This window comes from Mirounga leonina, unplaced genomic scaffold (genome assembly GCF_011800145.1).
Source record: "Mirounga leonina isolate KUSES-001 unplaced genomic scaffold, KU_Mleo_1.0 Mir_204, whole genome shotgun sequence".
NCBI classification, from domain to species: domain Eukaryota; kingdom Metazoa; phylum Chordata; class Mammalia; order Carnivora; family Phocidae; genus Mirounga; species Mirounga leonina.
This window is the reverse complement of record NW_023270513.1, coordinates 14,597,601-14,620,959: the sequence shown is the minus strand read 5'-3', so window position 1 is coordinate 14,620,959 and position 23,359 is coordinate 14,597,601. Positions and strand designations below refer to the sequence as shown.

Here is a 23,359-nt window from a genome sequence, read left to right as displayed (position 1 = left end):
TAGTCAAGGCTACCTGCTGTGTGTGGCAGAGTGGAAGTCACTTTGGTTGGGGGGACACTGGTTCTGACTGAAGCTGCCTGCCAGTTATGGAAAGGTGAGAATCACTTTGGAGGTGTGCCTTCCAGGTTGGCAGTTTGGGTGGAGCAGGTCCACAGGGGAACTTTAAGACAGGGCAAGCTATTCTAGCAAGTTAGATGGAGAGTGTCAGAATTGTCTCCCACAAGTTTCTGACTATCTAGGTTGAGGGAGGGCAAGAAAAATGGTGCCTGCCAGCATTTCTGTTTTTGGAGAAAGCTTCTGCGGATCCCTGTCTGTCTGGCATGTATTGTAAAATTAGTCAATAAATCTCTTTCACATATTACCCAGGCACTTTTCAAATTCCTCCTTCTGTGCTGGATCTAGGGCTAAGTTATAAACCATCCTGGCTCTTTAAGGGCAGAGACTTGGTTTTCTATAGACCTTGGGTTCTCCTGGTGTTAAGTTCTGCCGATTTTCAAAGCCAAGCATTATGGGGACTAGTTTTTCCAGTGCAGGACCCCAGGGCTGGAACTTGATCCCCTCACTCCTTTGTGTTTGTGATGTCCCTCCTGCTTGTCAGTCACTACACCAGGAGTTTGGTTCCTGACCATTTCCCTCCCACCTTTTTGGATATGACATTTTCTTAAATATTTTATCTGTGGAAGTTCTGTTTTGCCAGTCTTCAGGTCATTTTCACAGTGAGTTGCAATACATGTTGTTGTTGTTGCCTCAGTATATTCATGGGAGGAGATGAGTTTCAGGATCCTTCTGTTCTGCCACCTTCCCTTCCTAATCTGTTAAAGTTTTTTTTTCTTCTGAACAACCAGTAATCTTCTTAGACATTAGACATGAAGCTATAGACGTGTATGTCCCTATAGATGTATATTTTTTCATGTATTTTTATGAAGAATGTAAACACAAAATTGTCTTGCAATTTGTACCCAGGTCACTATTCATAAATATGAATATTAATTACACAGAATTTTAAATGTTTTTTAAAATAAGGTCAATGTTCAATTGCTTTGTGTCATAAGAAAGTCATATGATAGGTTGTTGTTATAGTTTCTTGTTTCATATTTCCACCTAAGTGATGGAGGCCAATTATATCTAAAATGACAGATAAAAGGTGTGTGCAATGCATTTCAGTAGTTATAGCCCAATAAAGAAATAATGAATATCCTTTCATAGTATTAGAATAGGCAAATGTGTATTACTCAATTTTATACTTAGAAGATGGTGAAATTTATTTTTTGCAATATCTGCAAATTCTGGCAAGTAAACTATAAGGTAAATAGAGAGAGCTGCTTTTTGTAAAGATGAGGGTCATTAAATGCAAATGACAGATTAAAGTGACAACTGAGAACAGATATACAATAGCCACTCTTACACATGTTCAAATTTCATTAAGTTCAAAGTGTCAATTCATTTTTGTATATTTAGTCAAGCTTCTTCTAAATAACTGCTTAATCACTTAGTTTTTAGTAGAATAATTCACCTAGTCAAATATATCCTTTTATTTTAAATAGAGTTTACATTAAAAAATTATGCAGAGGCATCCATACACATGGACATCATGCCCTCAGAATTTTCAAAGATCAAACTCACATCAGATAGAAGAGAATCATAGCATCTGTATTCCTTTGGCCATGATAATATAATAATGTATATATTTTTTCATTTGAGGTTTATATACAAATGATGTGGGAGTGGCTTGATATATGTTAAAATAATTATTACTTGCAGGAATAAGTAGTTGGTTATATATATGTTAACTATTAACAAAAATAACTTTCACATAGCACCTTATAGTTTGCCATGTATTTTAATGAAGATAAATACTTATGTAAAGAAAAATAGGAAGGGTTTTATAGCCCCATTTTCCAGATGAAGAAGCTGAGTCCAAGAGGCCAACTATCTCTGCTAAGGAGACAAAACTAGTAAGTAGTGAAGCTGAATATAAACAGATGTTTCCTGATTCTTTTTTTTTTTAAGATTTTTATTTATTTATTGAGAGAGAGAGAATGATAGAGAGAGAGCATGAGAGGGTGGAGGGTCAGAGGGAGAAGCAGACTCCCTGCTGAGCAGGGAGCCCGATGCGGGACTCGATCCTGGGACTTCAGGATCATGACCTGAGCGGAAGGCAGTTGCTTAACCAACTGAGCCACCCAGGCGCCCAGATGTTTCCTGATTCTTAACATAGGGTTCCTACTCTACCACTCCTAAAGGCCACCTGAACTTCTGCTTATAGTCATGATGAAGTAACAGGAACAGGATTTACCCTCTTATCTTAAATATCTAAAGACAAACAAAAAAGTCAGAATATATATGAAACAATGGATTTCAGATATTCAGCAAAAGGCAGCACAAGACCATGATTATTGAGAGAAGGGAAACAAAATGAACCCTATGGGTGTCTCAACTCACTGCCTGAAAAAAGTATCCAGAGCACAACCAAAGGAAAGTGAAGCCAAACAGACTGGAATTCTCTCAGAGTTGAGGAGACAGAGTTCAGGAAGAATAGGGTGGCTAGAATTTGAGGGACAATACTGGAGAGGAGAAAGCTCACATAGAGATGAAAACTGCACATTGAGAAAGCTATGGAAATTTATAGAGGGACTCCTCAAGTCTTTAGCTAAATACTAATCAGCTCCAGTGTGTGAAAAAACTACTGAGGACAAGGAAAGAACCATTAGAAAGGATCAGGCAAACAATCCTCATAGCTCAAATAGGACCCCAAATTGTTTACATTCCCAACAGCCAGACCGGAAAACCTCATATTTTATGGGGCATCTAGGATGCCTGATCCTTTCTACACAAAGATTTATTTGATATAGCACTAAAAGGACAATCTGTAAAAGAGAAAACAGTGATAAGTTGGACTTCATCAAAATTAAAATCTTCTCTGTGAAATACACTTTATTTTTTTGAAATACACTTTACTTTAATAAAATAAAATGGACAAGCTACTAACAGGGAGAAAATACTTGCAAATCATATTTCTGATAAAGGACTTGTATCCAGAATATGTAATGAACCCTAAAAACTCAATAAAAAGTAAAAAAAAAAAAATCCAGTTAAAAAACTTGCAAAATATTTGGACACTTCTACAAAGTAGATATGTAGATGGCTAAAAAGCATATTAGAAAATGCTTAATGTCATTACTCACTAGGGAAATACAAATTAAAACCACAATAATAACATACAATTATAAACCTACTAGAATGGCTTATTTTTATTTATTTATTTATTTTTTAAAGTTTTTATTTAATTCCAGTTAACATACAGTGTAATATTAATTTCGGGTGTACAATTTAGTGATTCAGCATTTCCATACAACACCTGGTGCTCATCACAAGTGCAGTCCTTAACCCCTGTTACCTATTTTGCCCATTCCCACCCACCTCCCTTCAGGTAACCATCAGTTCTCTAGAGCTAAGAGTCTGTTTCTTAATTTGCCTACCTTTCTCTCTCTCTCTTTTTTTTTTTTTTTGCTTATTTGTTTAGTTTCTTAAATTCCACATATGAGTGAAATCATATGGTATTTGTGTTTCTCTGACGAACTTATTTCGCTCAACATAATACTCTCTAGCTCCATTCATGTCATTGCAAATGGCAAGAATTCTTTTTTTTATGGCTGAGTAATATTCCATTGAATATATATACCACTTCTTTTTTATGCATTCAACAGTTGATGGACACTTGGGCTGTTTCCACAATTTGGCTGTTATAGATAATGCTGCTGTAGACATTGGGGTGTATGTGTATCCATTTGAATTAGTATTTTTGTATTCTTTGGGTAAATAGTAGTGAAACTGCTGGATTATAGTGTAGTTGTATTTAATTTTTTAAAACATCTGATAATTGGGGCGCCTGAGTGGCTCAGTTGGTTAAGGGTCCAACTCTTGATTTTAGCTAAGGTCATGATCTCAAGGTTGTCTTGAGATAGAGCTGTGCATCAGGCTCTGTGCTGAGTGGGGAGTCTGCTTAAGATTCTCTCCTTCTTTCTCCCCCCGCCCCCTTCTCTCCCTCTCTAAAAAATAAAAACTAAAATATCTGATAATAATAAATGCTGGTGAGGAAGTGAAAAAACTTAAACTTACATAGAATATTGGTGAGAAAGCAAATTTTTACAGTCACTTTTTTTTAATGCATTTATTTATTTATTTTTTATTCTTATGTTAATCCCCATACATTACAACATTAGTTTTAGATGAAGTGTTCCATGATTCATTGTTTGTGCATAACACCCAGTGCTCCATGCAGAATGTGCCCTCCTCAATACCCACCACCAGGCTAACCCCTCCTCCCACCCCCCTCCCCTCAAGAACCCTCAGTTTGTTTTTCAGAGTCCATCGTCTCTCATGGTTCGTCTACCCCTCCGATTTCCCCCGCTTCATTCTTCCCCTCCCGCTACCTTCTTCTTCTTCTTTTTTTTTCTTAACATATATTGCATTATTTGTTCCAGAGATACAGATCTGAGATTCAACAGTCTTGCACAATTCACAGCGCTTACCAGAGCACATACCCTCCCCAGTGTCTATCACCCAATCACCCCATCCCTCCCACCCCACCCCCCACTCCAGCAACCCTCAGTTTGTTTCCTGCAATTAAGAATTCCTCATATCAGTGAGATCATATGATACATGTCTTTCTCTGTTTGACTTATTTCACTCAACATAACACCCTCCAGTTCCATCCACATTGTTGCAAATGGCAAGATCTCATTTCTTTTGATGGCTGCATAATATTCCATTGTATATATATACCACTTCTTCTTTATCCATTCATCTGTCGATGGACATCTTGGCTCTTTCCACAGTTTGGCTATTGTGGACATTGCTGCTATAAACATCGGGGTGCACGTACCCCTTCAGATCCCTACTTTTGTATCTTTGGGGTAAATACCCAGTAGTGCAATTGCTGGATCATATGGCAGCTCTATTTTCAACTTTTTGAGGAACCTCCATACAGTTTTCCAGAGTGGCTGCACCAGCTTGCATTCCCACCAACAGTGTAGGAGGGTTCCCCTTTCTCCACATCCCCGCCAACATCTGTCGTTTCCTGACTTGTTAATTTTAGCCATTCTGACTGGTGTGAGGTGGTATCTCATTGAGGTTTTGATTTGGATTTCCCTGATGCCGAGCGATATTGAGCACTTTTTCATGTGTCTGTTGGCCATTTGGATGGCTTCTTTGGAAAAATGTCTGTTCATGTCTTCTGCCCATTTCTTGATTGGATTCTTTGTTCTTTGGGTGTTGAGTTTGATGAGTTCTTTATAGATTTTGGATACTAGCCCTTTATCTGATATGTCATTTGCAAATATCTTCTCCCATTCTGTCAGTTGTCTTTTGGTTTTGTTGACTGTTTCCTTTGCTTTGCAAAAGCTTTTTATCTTGATGAAGTCCCAATAGTTCATTTTTGCCCTTGCTTCCCTTGCCTTTGGCGATGTTTCTAGGAAGAAGTTGCTTCGGCTGAGGTCAAAGAGGTTGCTGCCTGTGTTCTCCTTGAGGATTTGGATGGACTCCTGTCTCACACTGAGGTCTTTCAACCATTTGGAGTCTATTTTTGTGTGTGGTGTAATAAGGAAATGGTCCAGTTTCATTCTTCTGCATGTGGCTATCCAATTTTCCCAACACCATTTGTTGAAGAGACTGTCTTTGTTCCATTGGACATTCTTTCCTGCTTTGTCAAAGATGAGTTGACCATAGAGTTGAGGGTCCATTTGTGGGCTCTCTATTCTGTTCCATTGATCTATGTGTCTGTTTTTGTGCCAGTACCATGCTGTCTTGATGATGACAGCTTTGTAATAGAGCTGGAAGTCCGGAATTGTGATGCCGCCGGCTTTGCTTTTCTTTTTCAACATTCCTCTGGCTATGCGGGGTCTTTTCTGGTTCCCTACAAATTTTAGGATTATTTGTTCCATTTCTTTGAAAAAAGTGGATGGTATTTTGATGGGGATTGCATTGAATGTGTAGATTGCTCTAGGTAGCATTGACATCTTCACAATATTTGTTCTTCCAGTCCATGAGCATGGAACGTTTTTCCATTTCTTTGTGTCTTCCTCAATTTCTTTCATGAGTATTTTATAGTTTTCTGAGTACAGATCCTTTGTCTCTTTGGTTAGATTTATTCCTAGGTATCTTATGGTTTTGGGTGCAATTGTAAATGGGGTCGACTCCTTAATTTCTCTTTCTTCTGTCTTGTTGTTGGTGTATAGGAATGCCACTGACTTCTGTGCATTGATTTTATATCCTGCCACTTTATTGAATTCCTGTATGAGTTCTAGCAGTTTTGGGGTGGAGTCTTTTGGGTTTTCCATATAAAGTATCATATCATCTGCAAAGAGTGAGAGTTTGACTTCTTCTTTGCCAATTTGGATGCCTTTGATTTCTTTCTGTTGTCTTATTGCTGTGGCTAGGACTTCCAATACTATGTTGAATAGCAGTGGTGATAGTGGACATCCCTGCCACGTTCCTGACCTTAGGGAAAAGCTCTCAGTTTTTCCTCATAGAGAATGATATTCGCTGTAGGTTTTTCATGGATGGCTTTTATGATATTGAGGTATGTACCCTCTATGCCTATACTCTGAAGAGTTTTGATCAAGAAAGGATGCTGTACTTTGTCAAAAGCTTTTTCTGCATCTATTGAGAGGATCATATGATTCTTGTTCTTTCTTTTGTTAATGTATTGTATCACATTGATTGATTTGCGGATGTTGAACCAACTTTGCAGCCCATTTTCCTTCCATTTCTATTTTTTGGAACAGTTTCAGAAGAATAGGTATTAATTCTTCTTGAAATGTTTGGTAGAATTCCTCTTGGAAGCCATCTGGCCCTGGGCTTTTGTTTTTTGGGAGATTTTTGATGACTGCTTCAATTTCCTTAGTGGTTATAGGTCTGTTCAGGTTTTCTATTTCTTCCTGGTTCAGTTTTGGTAGTTGATACATCTCTAGGAATGCCTCCATTTCTTCCAGGTTATCTAATTTGCTGGCATAGAGTTGCTCATAATATGTTCTTATAATTGTTCGTATTTCTTTGGTGTTGGTTGTGATCTCTCCTCTTTCATTCATGATTTTGTTGATTTGGGTCATTTCTCTTCTCTTTTTGATAAGTCTGGCCCGGGGTTTATCAATCTTGTTAATTCTTTCAAAGAACCAGCTCCTAGTTTCGTTGATCTGTTCTACTGTTCTTTTAGTTTCTATTTCATTGATTTCTGCTCTGATCTTTATTATTTCTCTTCTCCTGCTGGGTTTAGGCTTTATTTGCTGTTCTTTCTCCAGCTCCTTTAGGTGGAGGGTTAGGTTGTGTACTTGACACCTTTCTTGTTTCTTGAGAAAGGCTTGTATTGCTATATACTTTCCTCTTAGGACTGCCTTTGCTGCATCCCAAAGATTTTGAATAGTTGTGTTTTCATTTTCATTGGTTTCCATGTATTTTTTTAATTCTTCTTTAATTTCCTGGTTGACCCATTCATTCTTCAGTAGGATGCTCTTTAACCTCCATGTATTTGAGTTCTTTCCAACTTCCCTCTTGTGATTGAGTTCTAGTTTCAAAGTATTGTGGTCTGAAAATAGGCAGGGAATGATCCCAATCTTTTGGTACCGGTTGAGACCTGATTTATGACCTAGGATGTGATCTATTCTGGAGAATGTTCCATGGGCACTAGAGAAGAATGTGTATTCCGTTGCTTTGGGGTGGAATGTTCTGAATATGTCTGTGAAGTCCATTTGGTCCAGTGTGTCATTTAAAGTCTTTATTTCCTTGTTGATCTTTTGCTTAGACGATCTGTCCATTTCAGTGAGGGGGGTGTTAAAGTCCCCCACTATTATTGTATTGTTGTCGATGTGTTTCTTTGCTTTTGTTATTAATTGCCTTATATAATTGGCTGCTCCCATGTTAGGGGCATAGATATTTACAATTGTTAGATCTTCTTGTTGGATAGATCCTTTAAGTAGGATATAATGTCCTTCCTCATCTCTTATTACAGTCTTTGGTTTAAAATCTAATTTGTCTGATATAAGGATTGCCACCGCAGCTTTCTTTTGGTGTCCATTAGCATGGTAAATGGTTTTCCACCCCCTCACTTTCAATCTGGGGGTGTCTTTGGGTCTAAAATGAGTCTCTTGCAGACAGCATATCGATGGGTCTTGTTTTTTAATCCAGTCTGATAGCCTGTGTCTTTTGATTGGGGCATTTAGCCCATTTACATTCAGGGTAACTATTGAAAGATAGGAATTTAGTGCCATTGTATTGCCTGTAAGGTGACTGTTACCGTATATTGTCTGTGTTCCTTTCTGGTCTACGTTGCTTTTCGGGTCTCTCTTTGCTTAGAGGACCCCTTTCAAGATTTCCTGTAGGGCTGGTTTTGTGTTTGCAAATTCCTTTAGTTTTTGTTTGTCCTGGAAGCTTTTTATCTCTCCTTCAATTTTCAATGACAACGTAGCTGGATATAGTATTCTTGGCTGCATATTTTTCTCATTTAGTGCTCTGAATATATCCTGCCAGTCCTTTCTGGCCTGCCAGGTCTCTGTGGATAGGTCTGTTGCCAATCTAATGTTTCTACCCTTGTAGGTTACATATCTCTTCTCCCGAGCTGCTTTCAGGATTTTCTCTTTGTCTATGAGACTCGTAAGTTTTACTATTAGATGTCGGGGTGTTGATCTATTTTTATTGATTTTGAGAGGGGTTCTCTGTGCTTCCTGGATTTTGATGCCTGTTTCCTTCCCCAAATTAGGTAAGTTCTCTGCTATAATTTGCTCCATTATACCTCTGCCCCTCTCTCTCTTTCTTCTTCTTCTGGGATCCCAATTATTCTAATGTTGTTTCGTCTTATGGTATTGCTTATCTCTCGAATTCTGCCCTCGTGTTCCAGTAGTTGTTTATCTCTCTTTTTCTCAGCTTCTTTATTTTCCATCATTTGGTCTTCTATATTACTGATTCTCTCTTCTGCCTCATTTGTTCTAGCAGTTAGCGCCTCCATTTTTGTTTGCACCTCATTAATAGCCTTTTTGATTTCTACTTGGTTGTATTTTAGTTCTTTTACTTCTCCAGAAAGGGTTTCTCTAATAACTTCCATATTTTTTTCAAGCCCAGCTAGTATCTTTAAAGTGATGATTCTGAACTCTAGATCTGACATCGTACTAATGTCCGTATTGAGTAGGTCCCTGGCAGTCGGTACTACCTCTTGTTCTTTTTGTTGAGGTGATTTTTTCCGTCTTGTCATTTTGTGTAGAGGAGAATAGACTAATGAGAGAACAAAATGCTAGCAGAGTGACAACGTCCCCAGAAAATATACTCTAAACAAATCAGAAAAGACCTGAAGCAGTGGGAAAAGAAAGGGAAAGAGAGAAAAAAGAAAAAGAAAAAAAAGAAAAAGATAAAGATAAAAACAAAAAGAAACAAAACAAAACAACAACAACAACAAAATACCCCAGAATGTGATCAAATATGATCAGGCTGGTATATCGATCAGTGCCACACACTAGATTTGGGGTGTATTTTGGTCTTTTAGAAGAAAGTGCCTCCCAAAATTTTAAAGAAAGAAAAACTTATATATGTACAAAAATAAGGGTTGATATGATGAAGGGATGGAATATGACTGTAAAGATGGAAATTATAAAAAATTTTATAAAAGGAATTGATAAGAAGTTGTTTGAAAAAAGAAAGAAGAGGATTTAAAAAAAGAAAAAAGAAGAAAGGAAAAAAAAGGGAGAGGATGTGATCAGGCAGGGGAATAGAAAGCACCATATACTAGAGATTTAGGGTATATTTTAATCTGTTAGAAGAAACTCTCAAAATTTTAAAGAGAGAACAACTTATATATATAAGCCAAAAATACGGGTAACTATTATGAAGGGATAGAATATGACTCTAAAAATGAAAAATAATTTTTTTTTTTTTTTAAAAAAGGGATTGATAAGATGCTGGTTGAAAAAGGGAAAAAGAAAAATTCAAAAAGAAAAAAAAAGAAAAAAGTTAAAAAAATTAACTTTGAAAGACTAAAGAATCATGGTAAAAGAAACCATGAATTCTATGTGCAGTATTCCCCTAGCGCTGGAGTTCTGCCATTCTCATTGATCGGTAAACTTGGCCTTGGCTGGCTGTTCTTGCTGATCTTCTGGGGAGGGGCCTGTTGCCGTGGTTTCCAAATGTCTCTGCCGGAGGCGGAATTGCCCCGCCCTTGCCCCCTCCCGGCTAAATAATCCGCCAGGGTTTGCTCTCCGGGGCTTTTGTTCCCTGCGAGCTTTCCGTACAGCTTTGGAGGCGGAGAGTGAAAATGGCGGCCTCCCAATCTCCGCCCCGTAGGAGCCGAGAACTCGGGGCCCCGCTCCTCAGTGAACCCCCAGAGAAAAGCCATCAGTCACTCCCGTCTCCCCGGTCTCCGGCCGCACTCCGTGCTCGCCCGGCCTGTGACCGCGCGTTTCTATCTCTGGCACCCGACCCCGGGTGGAGTCTCCAAACTCAGCAGATTCCTGCGGTGCACTCCCATGCGGCTCCTCCCGGGGGAGGAAGGTGAGTCTTCCCGGATCTGCCGCTTGTTGGGTCCCTGCTGGAGGAGCAGGGGCCCGACTGTGCCGCGGATCACGGTTTATGGCCACCCCGAGCTGAGAGCCCGCGCCTGGGCTCCGCCTCTGCAGCCGGCTTCCCCGCTCCGTTACCTGGGAGCTCTGCCACACTCAGGCACCCCCGGTCTTTCTGTGACCCCGAGGGTCCTGAGACCACACTGTCCCGGAGGGTTTCACCCCCCGCTTAGCCACCAGAGTGACGTCCCTCAGCGGAGCAGCCTTTTAAAAGTTCCGATTTTGTGCTCCGTGGTTCTATCACTTGCCAGAAGCGGCGGACGGAGGCCCCTCCCCCGCCGTCTATCCTCCCGAATATCGCCTCAGATTCACTTCTCCGCACGTCCTACCTTCCAGAAAGTGGTCGCTTTTCTGATGAGAGAGTTGTTGCTCTTCTTTTCTTCAATCTCCTGTTGAGTTCGTAGGTGTTCAGAATGGTTTGATCCCTATCCAGCTGAATTCCTGAGAGGAGACGAAATCCAGGTCTCCTACTCCTCCGCCATCTTGCTCCGCCCCCCAGTCACTTTTTTTTTTTTTTAAAGATTTTATTTATTTATTTGAGAGAGAGAGAATGAGAGAGAGCACATGAGAGGGGGGAGGGTCAGAGGGAGAAGCAGACTCCCTGCTGAGTAGGGAGCCTGATGCGGGACTCGATCCTGGGACTCCAGGATCATGACCTGAGCCGAAGGCAGTCGCTTAACTGAGCCACCCAGACGCCCTACAGTCACTTTTGAAAACTGTTTAGTAGTTTCTTATAAAGTTAAATATACACTTACCATATGAAATCCCACTCTTACGTATTTACTCCAGAGAAATGAAAAGACATTTGCAGACAGAAACGTGCACACAAATGTTTTTTTTAATCAACTTTATTTACAGTAGCCAAGAACTTGGAAATTTCAAATGCCTTCCAATGGCTAAATGGATAAACTGTGGTATGTTCTATGCAATGGAATACTACTCTGCAATAGAAAGGAGAAAACTACTCATACAGACAACACAGAAAAATCTCAAATGCATTATGCTGAGTGAAAGATGTTAGTCTAAGAGGAATATGTACTCTCTTATTCCATTTATATAGCATTCTTCAAAAGTCAAAATTATAGAACTGGGTTAGTTGTTGCCCAGGGCTGGGATGGCTAGAGGATTTAATTATAAAGGAGCAGCATAAGGGAATTTTTTTGGAGTGATGGGTCTGTTTTGTATCTTGGTTGTGGTGGTAGTTTCATTAATATATATGTTTGTCCTAACTCATAAAACTGTATACCAAAAAGAGTGAAATTAACTATATATAAATTTAAAAGTGAATAATAATAACGGATAAAAAGAGCAATACTAAAAGAGATGTATTGGTCAAATTAAAGACATTCAAAATGTTTTATTAACCTAGGTGCAACTCTTTGTAAACAAACAAACAAAAAATCAGTGGTTTTCCTAAAATTGAAACTTTTAATATTGGAAAGAATGTGTTATATTTGACTTGGTGATGATTTTATAGACCCAACCCATTTTTATAATCAGTTTCCCAAGAATGATACTTAGGAGTAAAATTTTTTGATATTTTTCAAATGATTTAAGACATTATTAGGGCATTACTAGATCTGGGCTTATGTATGACATCAGATGTATAAGAAAAATATTATGTAGAAATTCAGCTGAAATGTTCCCATGTGAAAATATGGCCTAAGCTATGTGATACTGCTAAGGGGAAGTCATTCTTAGAAGCTTCATTTTTCAAGTACTCCTGAGGCAATAAATTTATAATATTTTACTCATTGCTCTGCTTGTTTGAATAGAACACACTGAGCATAATCCTTTCAGTGGTTCAGGATTTTTATTAAAACACTGAATCCTAAAGCTGAGAGCAACCTGAGAAATCCCATATCTGAATATGATAGATAAAGTGAAGGGCGTAGTCATACTTACAAATATGTTTATAACTATAGCATGCTTTACAATTTAAAAAAAAAATGAGCTCACATATCCTAAATTATTTGTAAAAACCAGACTGGTAGGTAGAACATGTCATATATTCTAGCATTTTACAAATTAGGAAATAGAGGGTCATAAAAATTAAATGACTTACACACTAGTCCACAGTGGAGCTAAGTGTAGCACACAGGTCATCTTATTCCTATGGGCTGTCATGTCCTAAGTGAGTGGCACATTGCAAAGAGTATTAGATTAGTAAATCTTGGGGTAAGGCTAAATGACTTGTTATTTCAGTATTTAATTCCTTAATTCAGTTACCCTCCATACCTCAACCCAACAAACTTCAATTTCCATGAAACCAATAGCTTGCCCTTTTATTTCCACAGAAATAAGAACCCAACTTTTAAAATGAAGGTTTTTACAATTCTCTTCCTGATTTTTGTGTAAATGATTAGTAACTTTGTCTATGCAGTCATTCAATATCTTGCCACTTAATAGACCAAGATAACTAGGGTAGGTAGAGATAATGACAAGTTATCTTGCTTATAAGGTTTTATCTAGTGTTGTGATGAAGAATAAATGTCCTATAATTTGAAAGAAAAACATTAGATCTCTTGAGCGAGGTGGCCTTCCTGCTATTGCTATGAATTTAAGGGAAAAACTAAAAAGGTCACAGCATTGTCTACTGTCAGAATGTAGACTTCAGAAATCGTTTAGTACTCAGCATCTATATTTGGCTATTAGTATCAGTGAAGAAGAACCTGCTGTGTTTTTTAGTGCTTATATCATACTTGAGTACATGTAATTGTTGTAGCTAGCCAATAGGTAAACGTTCGTATATTTTACAGCAGGTATTGTCACACATGAGGATCACTCATATCTTGTACTCTAGGATTTTTTATTTTTGTAGTTACAGCCCTGCAGAGAAGGATCAGAGCCATTACCCTCATTATGCATTAATGAAATGGAAGTTTATGGCCCTCCTCAGAACTCATTCCAAAAAACCTTGCTTCTAAACCCACACCAGATGACATATTTTAGGTATTTGCCCTCTGCCTCCCAGCTCCTCTCTTGACTGTAGCTGAATTATTTAGGAAAAGGAATCCCAAATTGCTGTGAAAGGTGACAGCCATGATAGTAAATGTTGCTTTGATGGATATCATCACTACCCTCTGGCCCAAAAATTCTTTAAAATTTGGTCACACTGCAGAATGCAATCCCCTTCAGAAAGTAGTGGAGTTACTTTGTTCCTGAAAGTTTCAGGGAGAAACTCTACTCATCTTTCCTGTGTCCTCTCCCACATCTGATTTTCTCTAATTGGATTTCTTAACATTAGATAAGAAGATGTTTGTGTGGGCAAGAAAATAAGTCAGGTGTACAAATGGCAATAGACAGTTATATGGCTGTCTTTAATTTCTTTATTGTTCAACATATTCAGAGAAAGGACAATTATTTTTATTTCCACATCAGTGTACTTTGTTGTTTCCATACCCAGTATACTAGAATGCTTTCTGTTTGGTTTGGCTTTATAGTGTTTCTGTTGCTGTTTTCCTAATTTTGAAGGGACAATTTCCTTGGGAAGGGTTTTCTTTCTGTCAGCTTTTAGGAATGACAATTTCAGTATGAACACTTCTAATAAGAACCAGAAGTTGCCTTAATCTAATTACAAGGGTTCTTTTTTATAAAATGCACTACTAGAATTCATCCTTTTTAAGAAAAAAAGAGTTTGACCTGCTTTTTATTGTGAGTTTCACAGGTTGTTTTCTCTTAATATTAAACACTTTGTGTATTGGCAGAAAGGATAAAGTACATTTTTAAATTTTTTTTGTATAATTATGATGCTGTCAATTTAATTAAAAGTACATATTTTTACGTGGTTTACTTTTAGTAAAATGCACATGATTTTGAACTTTGATTTATATACTATAGTTATTAAAATAATTATTTTGGTTAGTATTGCCTAAAGCAGAGATATTTTGAGTCACCAACACTTCCTGTTTATTTTTAAGCTTTTTAAGAGAGGTTTTGTTTTAATATGTATATGAAGAACCCCTTTATTCAAGAAAGGAAAAATAAAAGCCATCCCTTTGTTTCAGACCACAATTTCTGGCTGTAAGACATATGCCAGATGCCTTGTTTGACAAAGAACAGTGAGTGTTCCTGTTGATAACTGACCATGAATATATGGCTACCACCATCTCTGGCTTTACTAGCCATAAATATTTATTTCATCGAAAGAACCTTTATTTCCCAATGTACTGACACTAACCAGGTAGGGTTTTCCTCTCTCTCTCTCTCTCTCTTTTTTTTGTCCTTAAAGTTGTTACTTTTTCTGAACAAATTTAATAAATGTTTGCATTATATATAATTTTCAGTTAGAACCTGTTTCCCTTTGGCACACAAATTATTACCCATTACTGGGAATTAGTTCAATTAAATAAATCTTGCAATTTTGAAGCGCTGAAACTGTATAAAAAATGGAAGCATGCAAATTCTGCATACACCCAATTCTTACTCCAATTTTCAGAGTATCTTCTTTTATTTTTAGATGAATCTACGTTCTGTATTTACTGTAGAACAACAAAGGATTTTACAGCGTTATTATGAAAATGGAATGACAAATCAAAGTAAAAATTGCTTTCAGCTCATATTACAGTGTGCACAGGAGACTAAGCTGGACTTCAGTGTAGTCAGGGTAAGTATTGAGGTCGTAATTCTTGAATTTATAGCTTTTTATAAGTGATAATTGCTTAACACGAGAAAAACCATCAGAGTATGGAGTCCTTAACTTTATAAACAGTTTCATTTCCCTGGTATAAAAATACTACTTTTTAAAAAATAATAGGTAGAGCTAATCATTTAGTATGTATTTGTTTCTGTAAATACCTTGAAGACACTAAAACTTTTGCATCATAAACATAGCTTTAAAAACTCCCAATCCTTTGAACTAATGAATATTTTTAAGATTAGTTGCTTATCCTGTGCCTTCTTTAAACCCAGGGTTAATCTGGAGATAACCCGCCAAAATGATAGCAGTAACACAGACATTTACCAAGGGACTATCGTGTACCCAGCATATTTTCTTGGTGTATTTGAACTTTTTTATCAGGCATTTCTGACTTCAGTATTTTTGTCTTTTTAAGGAAAACCTGGCTTTTTTTATGAACACCCACTCCTTTTTCTAAGTAAAATGCATATATTTTAGTGGATTAGTTAATGAGTAGGAAACAAGAAATCCCATGGGAGAAAATTTTCCTTTATCAAAACCATAGTAATTCAGCTGTAAAAATCAGAGCCCTTAAACTTCTGTGAAAGGCAATGAGAAGGTGATAGAGAGGAGACAAGAGATAAATCTAACAGAATTAGTTACAGATTTTATTGAGTGCATAGGTCCTTTCATGTGTGTCTGAACATGGTACAAATACTCCTGGCTTGAAAACTTATGGATTCAAAGATTGGCAGCTTTCTCATCCTTGTCATTCATTAGGCTAATTTGTCAAAGAGAAAGGACATCTGTTTTTAGGTTTATGTTTCTTTTAGAGGAACTTTCAAAAGACCCTAAATATAAAAAGCTCTTGATAAGCAGAATTCTTTGGAAAATCTATTTCTTAAAGACTAAAGGATATATTCACCTTTGAACAGGGAATTATGACACCAATTCTAGGGGTGAAATATCACAGGATATCGGTTTTTCATGTGCTGTGATCAACCATTATATTCAGATTCGTGTAAGAATTAGAAATATCTTCTATTTATAAATTCCCTATTTGAATTTACAGCTCGATTTTCTTCTTTACTATGAACCCTAGACTTTTTAATGTTTTGTTTTTTTTTTTTTGGTACCAGATTTGGTAAAATTGTGCATAAGATAAGAGAAAGTATGTTTTAAGGTCAAAGGTTGTCCTTTTAGTAAATTCAAGTCCCTATTTCCCCTTAGTAAATCTCATAGAAAAATGTTTAATTTCTTAGAAAAAATAAATGTGTAATATTTCAAATTGATGAGATGGGTTTTATAAGTACAAACTCATTTTTTGGGAGTAAATTTTTTTCTTTTTTCCTCTTATTTCTTCTTCTTTTTTTCTTTTATTTTACCATTACTTAAAAGTGAAAAGCCTTCTCAGACAGCTGCTTATGGACTATGTGACCTTTCGTATTTCCAGTTTGTTATTGCAATTTCCCCCCAATAACTTACTTGATTGTACTTGAATATTGACAGTGCTGAAATACAAGGATCTATATTTATGCTCCAAATGGTATGAAATCTAAAACAATTAGAATGAGGGAAATCAATTCCTAGATTGTAAACTTACAAGTAAAATATTATTTAAGTTTTAAGGAATTGTCTAAAACAGATTCATTCTCTCTGTTCTAAAAGAGTGTAAGTTGTATAGAAATTCAGTCTCCCTAATCTAAATTCCAACACAATTTTGGTGGCTTTCTCCAGTCTGAGAAGAGAGTTGTTTATAGACTCATCATTCTATAACCTCCCCTGCCTTCAATATTTTGCTAGGTCTATATGTTCTACTTGAAAGAGACTTTTCTTTATTATTTTAATATAGTATTTATTGTGTTTTTCCTCAGAACCCTCCCATGGTACTGAGAACCTGATCCCAATGTAAAATGAACTTAAAAGGCTAAAACATCCATGCAAAAAATAGAGTAAATGAACAGAGAATCAAAGAAGGAGGTATAGAAAAAGGAAAACATGTTTGGAGACAGTGAATTTCATTTGATCTTAGCCAGAAGGCTGAGAAGCAATGGAGACTGAATTTCAAAGAGAGAATTAAAAGAGAATTTTATGAACTGGTGACCTAATGTCTTTCTTTTTTATGTAGTATTGCTTTGTTAGCTATAGACCCCAAATTCTCATCATATCAATTTTGTTTGACCCATTTTCTCTCTCAACAAATGAGGCTTTTGGAATGAGAATCATTTATATTCTACAAGCACTGGTAATTTTTGGATCCTGTAACTGAATGGCTTTAAGAGAAAATTAATTCAGTTATTGGGAATGCTCAGGCAATAAATTTTCCTTATTTTCAGAATTTTAAAAATATTTCTTAAGTATACCTTTTCTCACTTTAACTTCAAAGGAAAATATTGAAAATCATTGAACCCTTACTTTTTGACTCAGAGTTTCATTATGAAAATAAATTATTGCATTGTGCTATAAAGTAATAATGCTCATAACATGGTAAGCTATATGGGGTGATTTTCTCCTTCACTAAAGAACTCCAAACTATTCAATTATTTCTCATATTAATTCTCTTATGTTGTTTCTTCTCCTTTTTATTGAGCAAAATTTCATGGACATTCTGTTTCAGTGCTATCAATTTGCCTCCAATAGCAATCTCTGTCACCAATGCTCTGCTTATTTTGTTATTTCTAATTTGTTATAGATTAGAATACCAGATTTGGTGAAATCCTATATAAACTAAGAGAGAGTGTGTTTTAAGGTCAAGGGTTGTGCTTTTAATAAGGTACATGTATCCTGTGATATCTGTGTTGGCTGTGTTCTGGACAAGTGAAATTGTTAGATAGCTGAGCTTCATATGCACATGATATTCTAGTGCATTTTACTTTTTTATGAGTATGTAATTTAAATATCTAAAAACTATATAAGTAACTATATGTAGAAATATATTACAAATTTATGGCTTATTTTAATAGTTTTACAGTCCATTATATATGTGAATGATTACAGTTCATTATATATATTACAGTTCATTATATATATGTGAACTATTAAAATAAGCCATAAATTTGCAATTCACTAAGATCACTCTTAAACTTCCTGCATTAAGGTATTTATAGTAATGAGAACATTTATTCGTTTTCTTAGAAATATTGCCCAGAGCTGCCCTCCAGATGTAGTACTTCTTGAGTTCAAATGTTACAAATTCACTATGCTTGAAAGTTGTTAAGTGTAATGATTGTACATTTTTTAAAACTATGAACAAATGCATTATGCTTCCTATGCATATTTTACATACTTGAAAAGCCATGATACAGTAACTTATTTTGAATATTTGTAAAATTCACCTTTTTGAACCATACCTTGAAATTATATTTATCCAAAAATATTTCTATTTAAATATTTCTTTTGAGTATATATTTTAAAACCTTTCACTTTTTCTACTCTGACTCCTTCTCCTTTGACATTTATATTTATTTATCCCTCTGCTTGTAATTCTCACCTCTGCCATTTAGTATAAAACTAAATTAGAGTGAGTTTAAAATTCCCATAGCCTCATGTGAAGCAAAATTGAGCATCTACATCTCTGGAACATTTTCCTTGTTAGAGAAATACTAATTATAAAAATAAAATGGCCAACAAAGATGACCATTTCAGAAGTTTCTTGCCATAGTAGAAGGAGAATGTGCTTTGAGGTCAAGTAAAATTGATTTTGAATCATTGCTCCATCACTTGCTGACAGGATATCCTTCTATAAGCTAGTTAATATTTCTGAAAATCAGTTTTTTTCATTTGAACAATTAGAAAAAATAATCAAAGAAGCTAACATATATAAAACATATATGGGGATTCAATACATGTTAGCTTTTATTTATAGTATTACAGCAACATTAATGTTGTATATTTTATAAACATCAAAAACTGAGAAATTTTTGTGGTCTTCAAAAACACATCACATAAAAGTTAACCAAATACACCCTGCACTATGTTTGTGAAAGGCTAGTTTATTTAATATTTTCCCTTATTTTATTTTTTAAAAAATTTGTAATAGATTAATGTGTTTTGGTAGTTTATAATATGGTATGCATTTTAAAATAGTTATAAAGTTTACTGATCACATTATGGAATGTAATATTTCTTATTGCATATTTCTTATTGTATAATCATGATTCAGTGTAATACTACTAAAGTACATATTTTGTAATCAAACCTGAATGCCAACCTCTTGTATTATTTTTATTAATAATGATTTTTCTGTTTATAAAAGTAATACACATTTACTTTATAAAATTTGGTAGAGAAAAATATAAAGAAGGAAATAACTACCATAAATTAATGACAAACTGGGAAAAATATTTGCAACTTGTGACAAAGTGTTGCTATCTCTAGTAAAAAAATTGCTTTTATAAATCAATTTAAAAAGATAAATACCCCAATTTAAAAATGAGTAAAATTAATAGATAAGCAATTTTATTAAAGTAATATAGTAACCATAGAAATTCAAATGAAAGCAACAATTATATACCTTATATTAGCTCCTAGGCTAGTAAATACTACAAAAAGATAATGCAAAATATTGTTGAGGGTGTGGAGAAACCAGAACTCTTATACGTTGGAGGGTATTTTGAAAGTATCAAAAAGCCCAACACTTTCCCTTCTAGGATAGCATTCTTTTTTTTTTTAGTACATCATTAGTTTTTGATATAATGTTCAATGATTAATTAGCACAAAGATGTATATACAATGACATGTATTTTAGTATGGTTTATAATAGTGAATAATTCTAAAAATAACCCAATAATATCTTGCAATATTAAATTAACCAAGTCATGATATATTCATAGAACAGAAGTTGTTAAACCTGAAGATTATAAGTTTGTTTAATAATACTATGAACATTTTCCAATGTCATTAAATGTCCTACTTTAGTATGCTTCCAAGTTTTCACTATTAAATATATGATGAACATAATTGCATATAAACTTTGTATATATCTATGAATATTTTAAGGATAAATTCCTAGAAATGGATTTATTAGGTCAAGGGATATAAACATTTTTAGGATTCTTGCTATAGATTAATTGAATGGATTTTGAGGAAAGAAGCAATAATACAATTCTGTTACCAAAGTTCCTAGATATTTATTAAGAGCAAGTTCTTGAACATGTCTGACCTTATACTTTATTTTTACTTTTTTACCGTATACTTTAGTTACTTTTTCTTTTATTGTATCTTTTTTGCTTTATTTATTTTATTTATTTTATTATTTATTTTTGTTTTTATTTTTTTAAATTCAATTAGCCAACATATAGTACATCATTTGTTTTTGATGTAGTGTCTTAAATTCGTATAGGCCTTACTACTATGACAAATGAGAATACAATTTATCACATTGAAAGTGTTTTTTCCTATTTTTTTTTGTTAAGAACATTTCCATATTGTCATTTTTTATCATTACAGACGTGGGTTGGCAATAAGAGAAGAAAAATGAGTAGTAAGAATTCTGAATCAGGAGCAGCAACAACAGGAACTCTTCCTGGTACCTCTTTGACATCTCCAGACATTACAGTCAGGAATGTAGTTAACATCACTCGGCCGTCAAGCCAACAGTCTTCTTGGACATCTGCCAATAATGATGTCATTGTAAGTGGCACATACAGTCCATCAAGTTCATCAAGTAGGCAAGGGACAACCAAACATTCAGATACACAACTTACAGAAGCACATAAAATTCCTATTCAGAAAACAGCCAGTAAAAATGATACTGAATTTCAGTTGCACATTCCTGTTCAAAGACAAGTAGCACACTGTAAAAATGCCTCTCTGCTCTTAGGTGAAAAAACAATTATCTTGTCAAGACAGACAAGTGTGCTAAATGCTGGAAATTCAGTATACAGTCACACAAAGAAAAACTATGGAAGCTCTTCAATGCAAGCCTCTGAGGTGATGGTACCTCAAAAGCCACCTGTGTGCCACCGACCTTGCAAAATTGAACCAGTTGGAGTTCAAAGGTCATATAAGCCTGAACACACAGGTCTAGCATCGCATAACTTATGTGGGCAAAAGCCACCTATTAGAGACCCTTACTGTAGAACACAAAACTTGGAAATCCGTGAGGTATTTTCACTGGCTGTTAGTGATTACCCCCAGAGAATTCTGGGAGGAAATGCTCCACGGAAGCCTAGTTCAGCAGAAGGAACTTGTTTGTCCATTGCAATGGAGACTGGAGATGCTGATGATGAGTATGCCAAAGAGGAAGAGTTGGCATCTATGGGAGCACAGATACCAAGCTACTCAAGATTTTATGAAAGTGGCAGATCCCTTGGAACAGAGAACCAAAGTACACCATTGCCTGGACCAGGAAGAAATATGCCAAATTCACAAATGGTGAATATTAGAGATTTGTCAGACAATGTACTGTATCAAAACAGAGACTACCATTTGACACCACGGACCTCATTACATACAGTAGCTACCACAATGTACAGTAATACAAATCCATCACGGAGTAATTTTTCTTCACATTTTGCATCATCAAACCAATTGAGGTTATCACAAAACCAAAACAATTACCAGGTAAAGTATGCATTTATTTTATAAAAGTTTTTAAAAAGTTTTGTTTGGTATAAAAAGCTGTGTTTGATATACAGTTAAACATGAGACCTGGCTCACTTAACTCCTATTTTGAAGTAATTTGAGAATTTTTGCTTCAAAGTGGTGGTTTGGGACCTTTGAAGAATCTTGTGCTTTCTTTGTCATGTTTAAAATGGTGAATTTTCCCCCAATGGAATATAAAAATGGAAGCTTTCTCCTGACATTTAAAACTCTTTTGTTCAGGAAATAGTAGTCTTATGGGAAGCATGGCATTTCCCATCACTAAAATAGGACTAAATTGATTCTTCTCAGCCCCTTTAACATAGATTATTCCCATAATGGCTTTTAGTTGAAGTTTGGGAAGCTGTCACCAGATGAGTGGTGCTTTCTGTGGATACATGGCAAGGCAAGTCAGTCATTTCCCCAAGAGATGATGGCTAAGAAGTCAGAGTATGCAGTAATTCAGCCAACTGCTTTTTCTAAAAGTAAATGCTTTCCTAAAACATCAAGTGGAACGTTGATCAAGTTTTAAAAGTGTTTCTAGGGAAGAGACATTCAGAGTAAAATTTAAAGCAACTTTAGTCCTGTGCAAAAAATAAATATTATTTCTTCACTATTTCACATAATCAGTTGTTTAGATGTGCTTTAAATAATCTCAACAGTGATGTGGAAGCCCACCTCAGAATATCTCCTAAGGCCATAGATTTCTCTGAAAAAAATGTTTCTGAAAAAAATGGAAGTTTGCTATTTTTCCTTGCTACTGGCTGGACCCTTTGAATTTTTCAACCACAGTATTTAGGTTTAAGGTGGACTTAAGGTCCTTCCAGGCTATTCTCAATCAATATAAGGAACCAGTTTCTCTTAACTCCATCTTATAGCTCCCTGCTTCAAAATGAAAAACAGTAACAGTATAGGAAGAATCTCTCTGGTGCCTAGCCCTAACATAAGAGGACTCTATCATCATCATTAGTATTCATTTATTATAGAGAATCTACTCATTTTTTCTGTTTGTTCTTCCCTAAAGCATGCTTAAAGTAACATTGAATCATACCATTAAAATCTTCTATCAAACCAGCTTTAATTCACCTCCTCCCTTGTACTTCTTTACCCCTTTAGTGTTGTTCTTAATAATATTAATGACAATAAAATTTACCATCTGTTGAAGGACTTCCACACACCAAGCATCATTAGTCACTTTATGTACCTGATTTCATTTAATCTTCTGGGCATATAGGCCACTCTGGGCATATAGGTATTTTATATATATTTCAGTAACTTGTCCAGGATCATATAGCCAGTAAGTACATGACAGAACCAGTATTCCAACTAAGAAATATATCACGTGTATTTTTTCTGCTTTATCATACAGCCTAGTTATTTCAACTGTGTTAGAATTATTTGGAAGCCTGAAAGTACAGATTAATTTTTATTTTTTCATAAGCCAAACACTCCCTTAAAAATAACTTAACCTATGCCTTTTTATAGTCTATTTTTTTCCTGACAGAACTTTTAAAGGAATTAAATTTGTTTTATATAAAAGAAACTCTGAAAATGAATAAAA

General features: G+C 35.6%; 1 protein-coding gene across 1 annotated transcript in view; it reads left to right on the top strand.

The window, feature by feature from the left end:
* The first annotated feature begins 14,767 nt into the window (after nucleotides 1–14,767).
* Nucleotides 14,768–23,359, top strand: part of HDX (highly divergent homeobox) — a 219,696-nt gene continuing 211,104 nt past the window's right edge. The window contains exons 1-3 of the mRNA XM_035028806.1: nucleotides 14,768–14,781; nucleotides 15,058–15,204; nucleotides 20,665–21,780. Of these exons, the coding sequence (XP_034884697.1) occupies nucleotides 15,058–15,204; nucleotides 20,665–21,780 (1,263 nt within the window). The 5' untranslated portion in view covers nucleotides 14,768–14,781. The remainder of the gene's footprint in view (nucleotides 14,782–15,057; nucleotides 15,205–20,664; nucleotides 21,781–23,359) is intronic.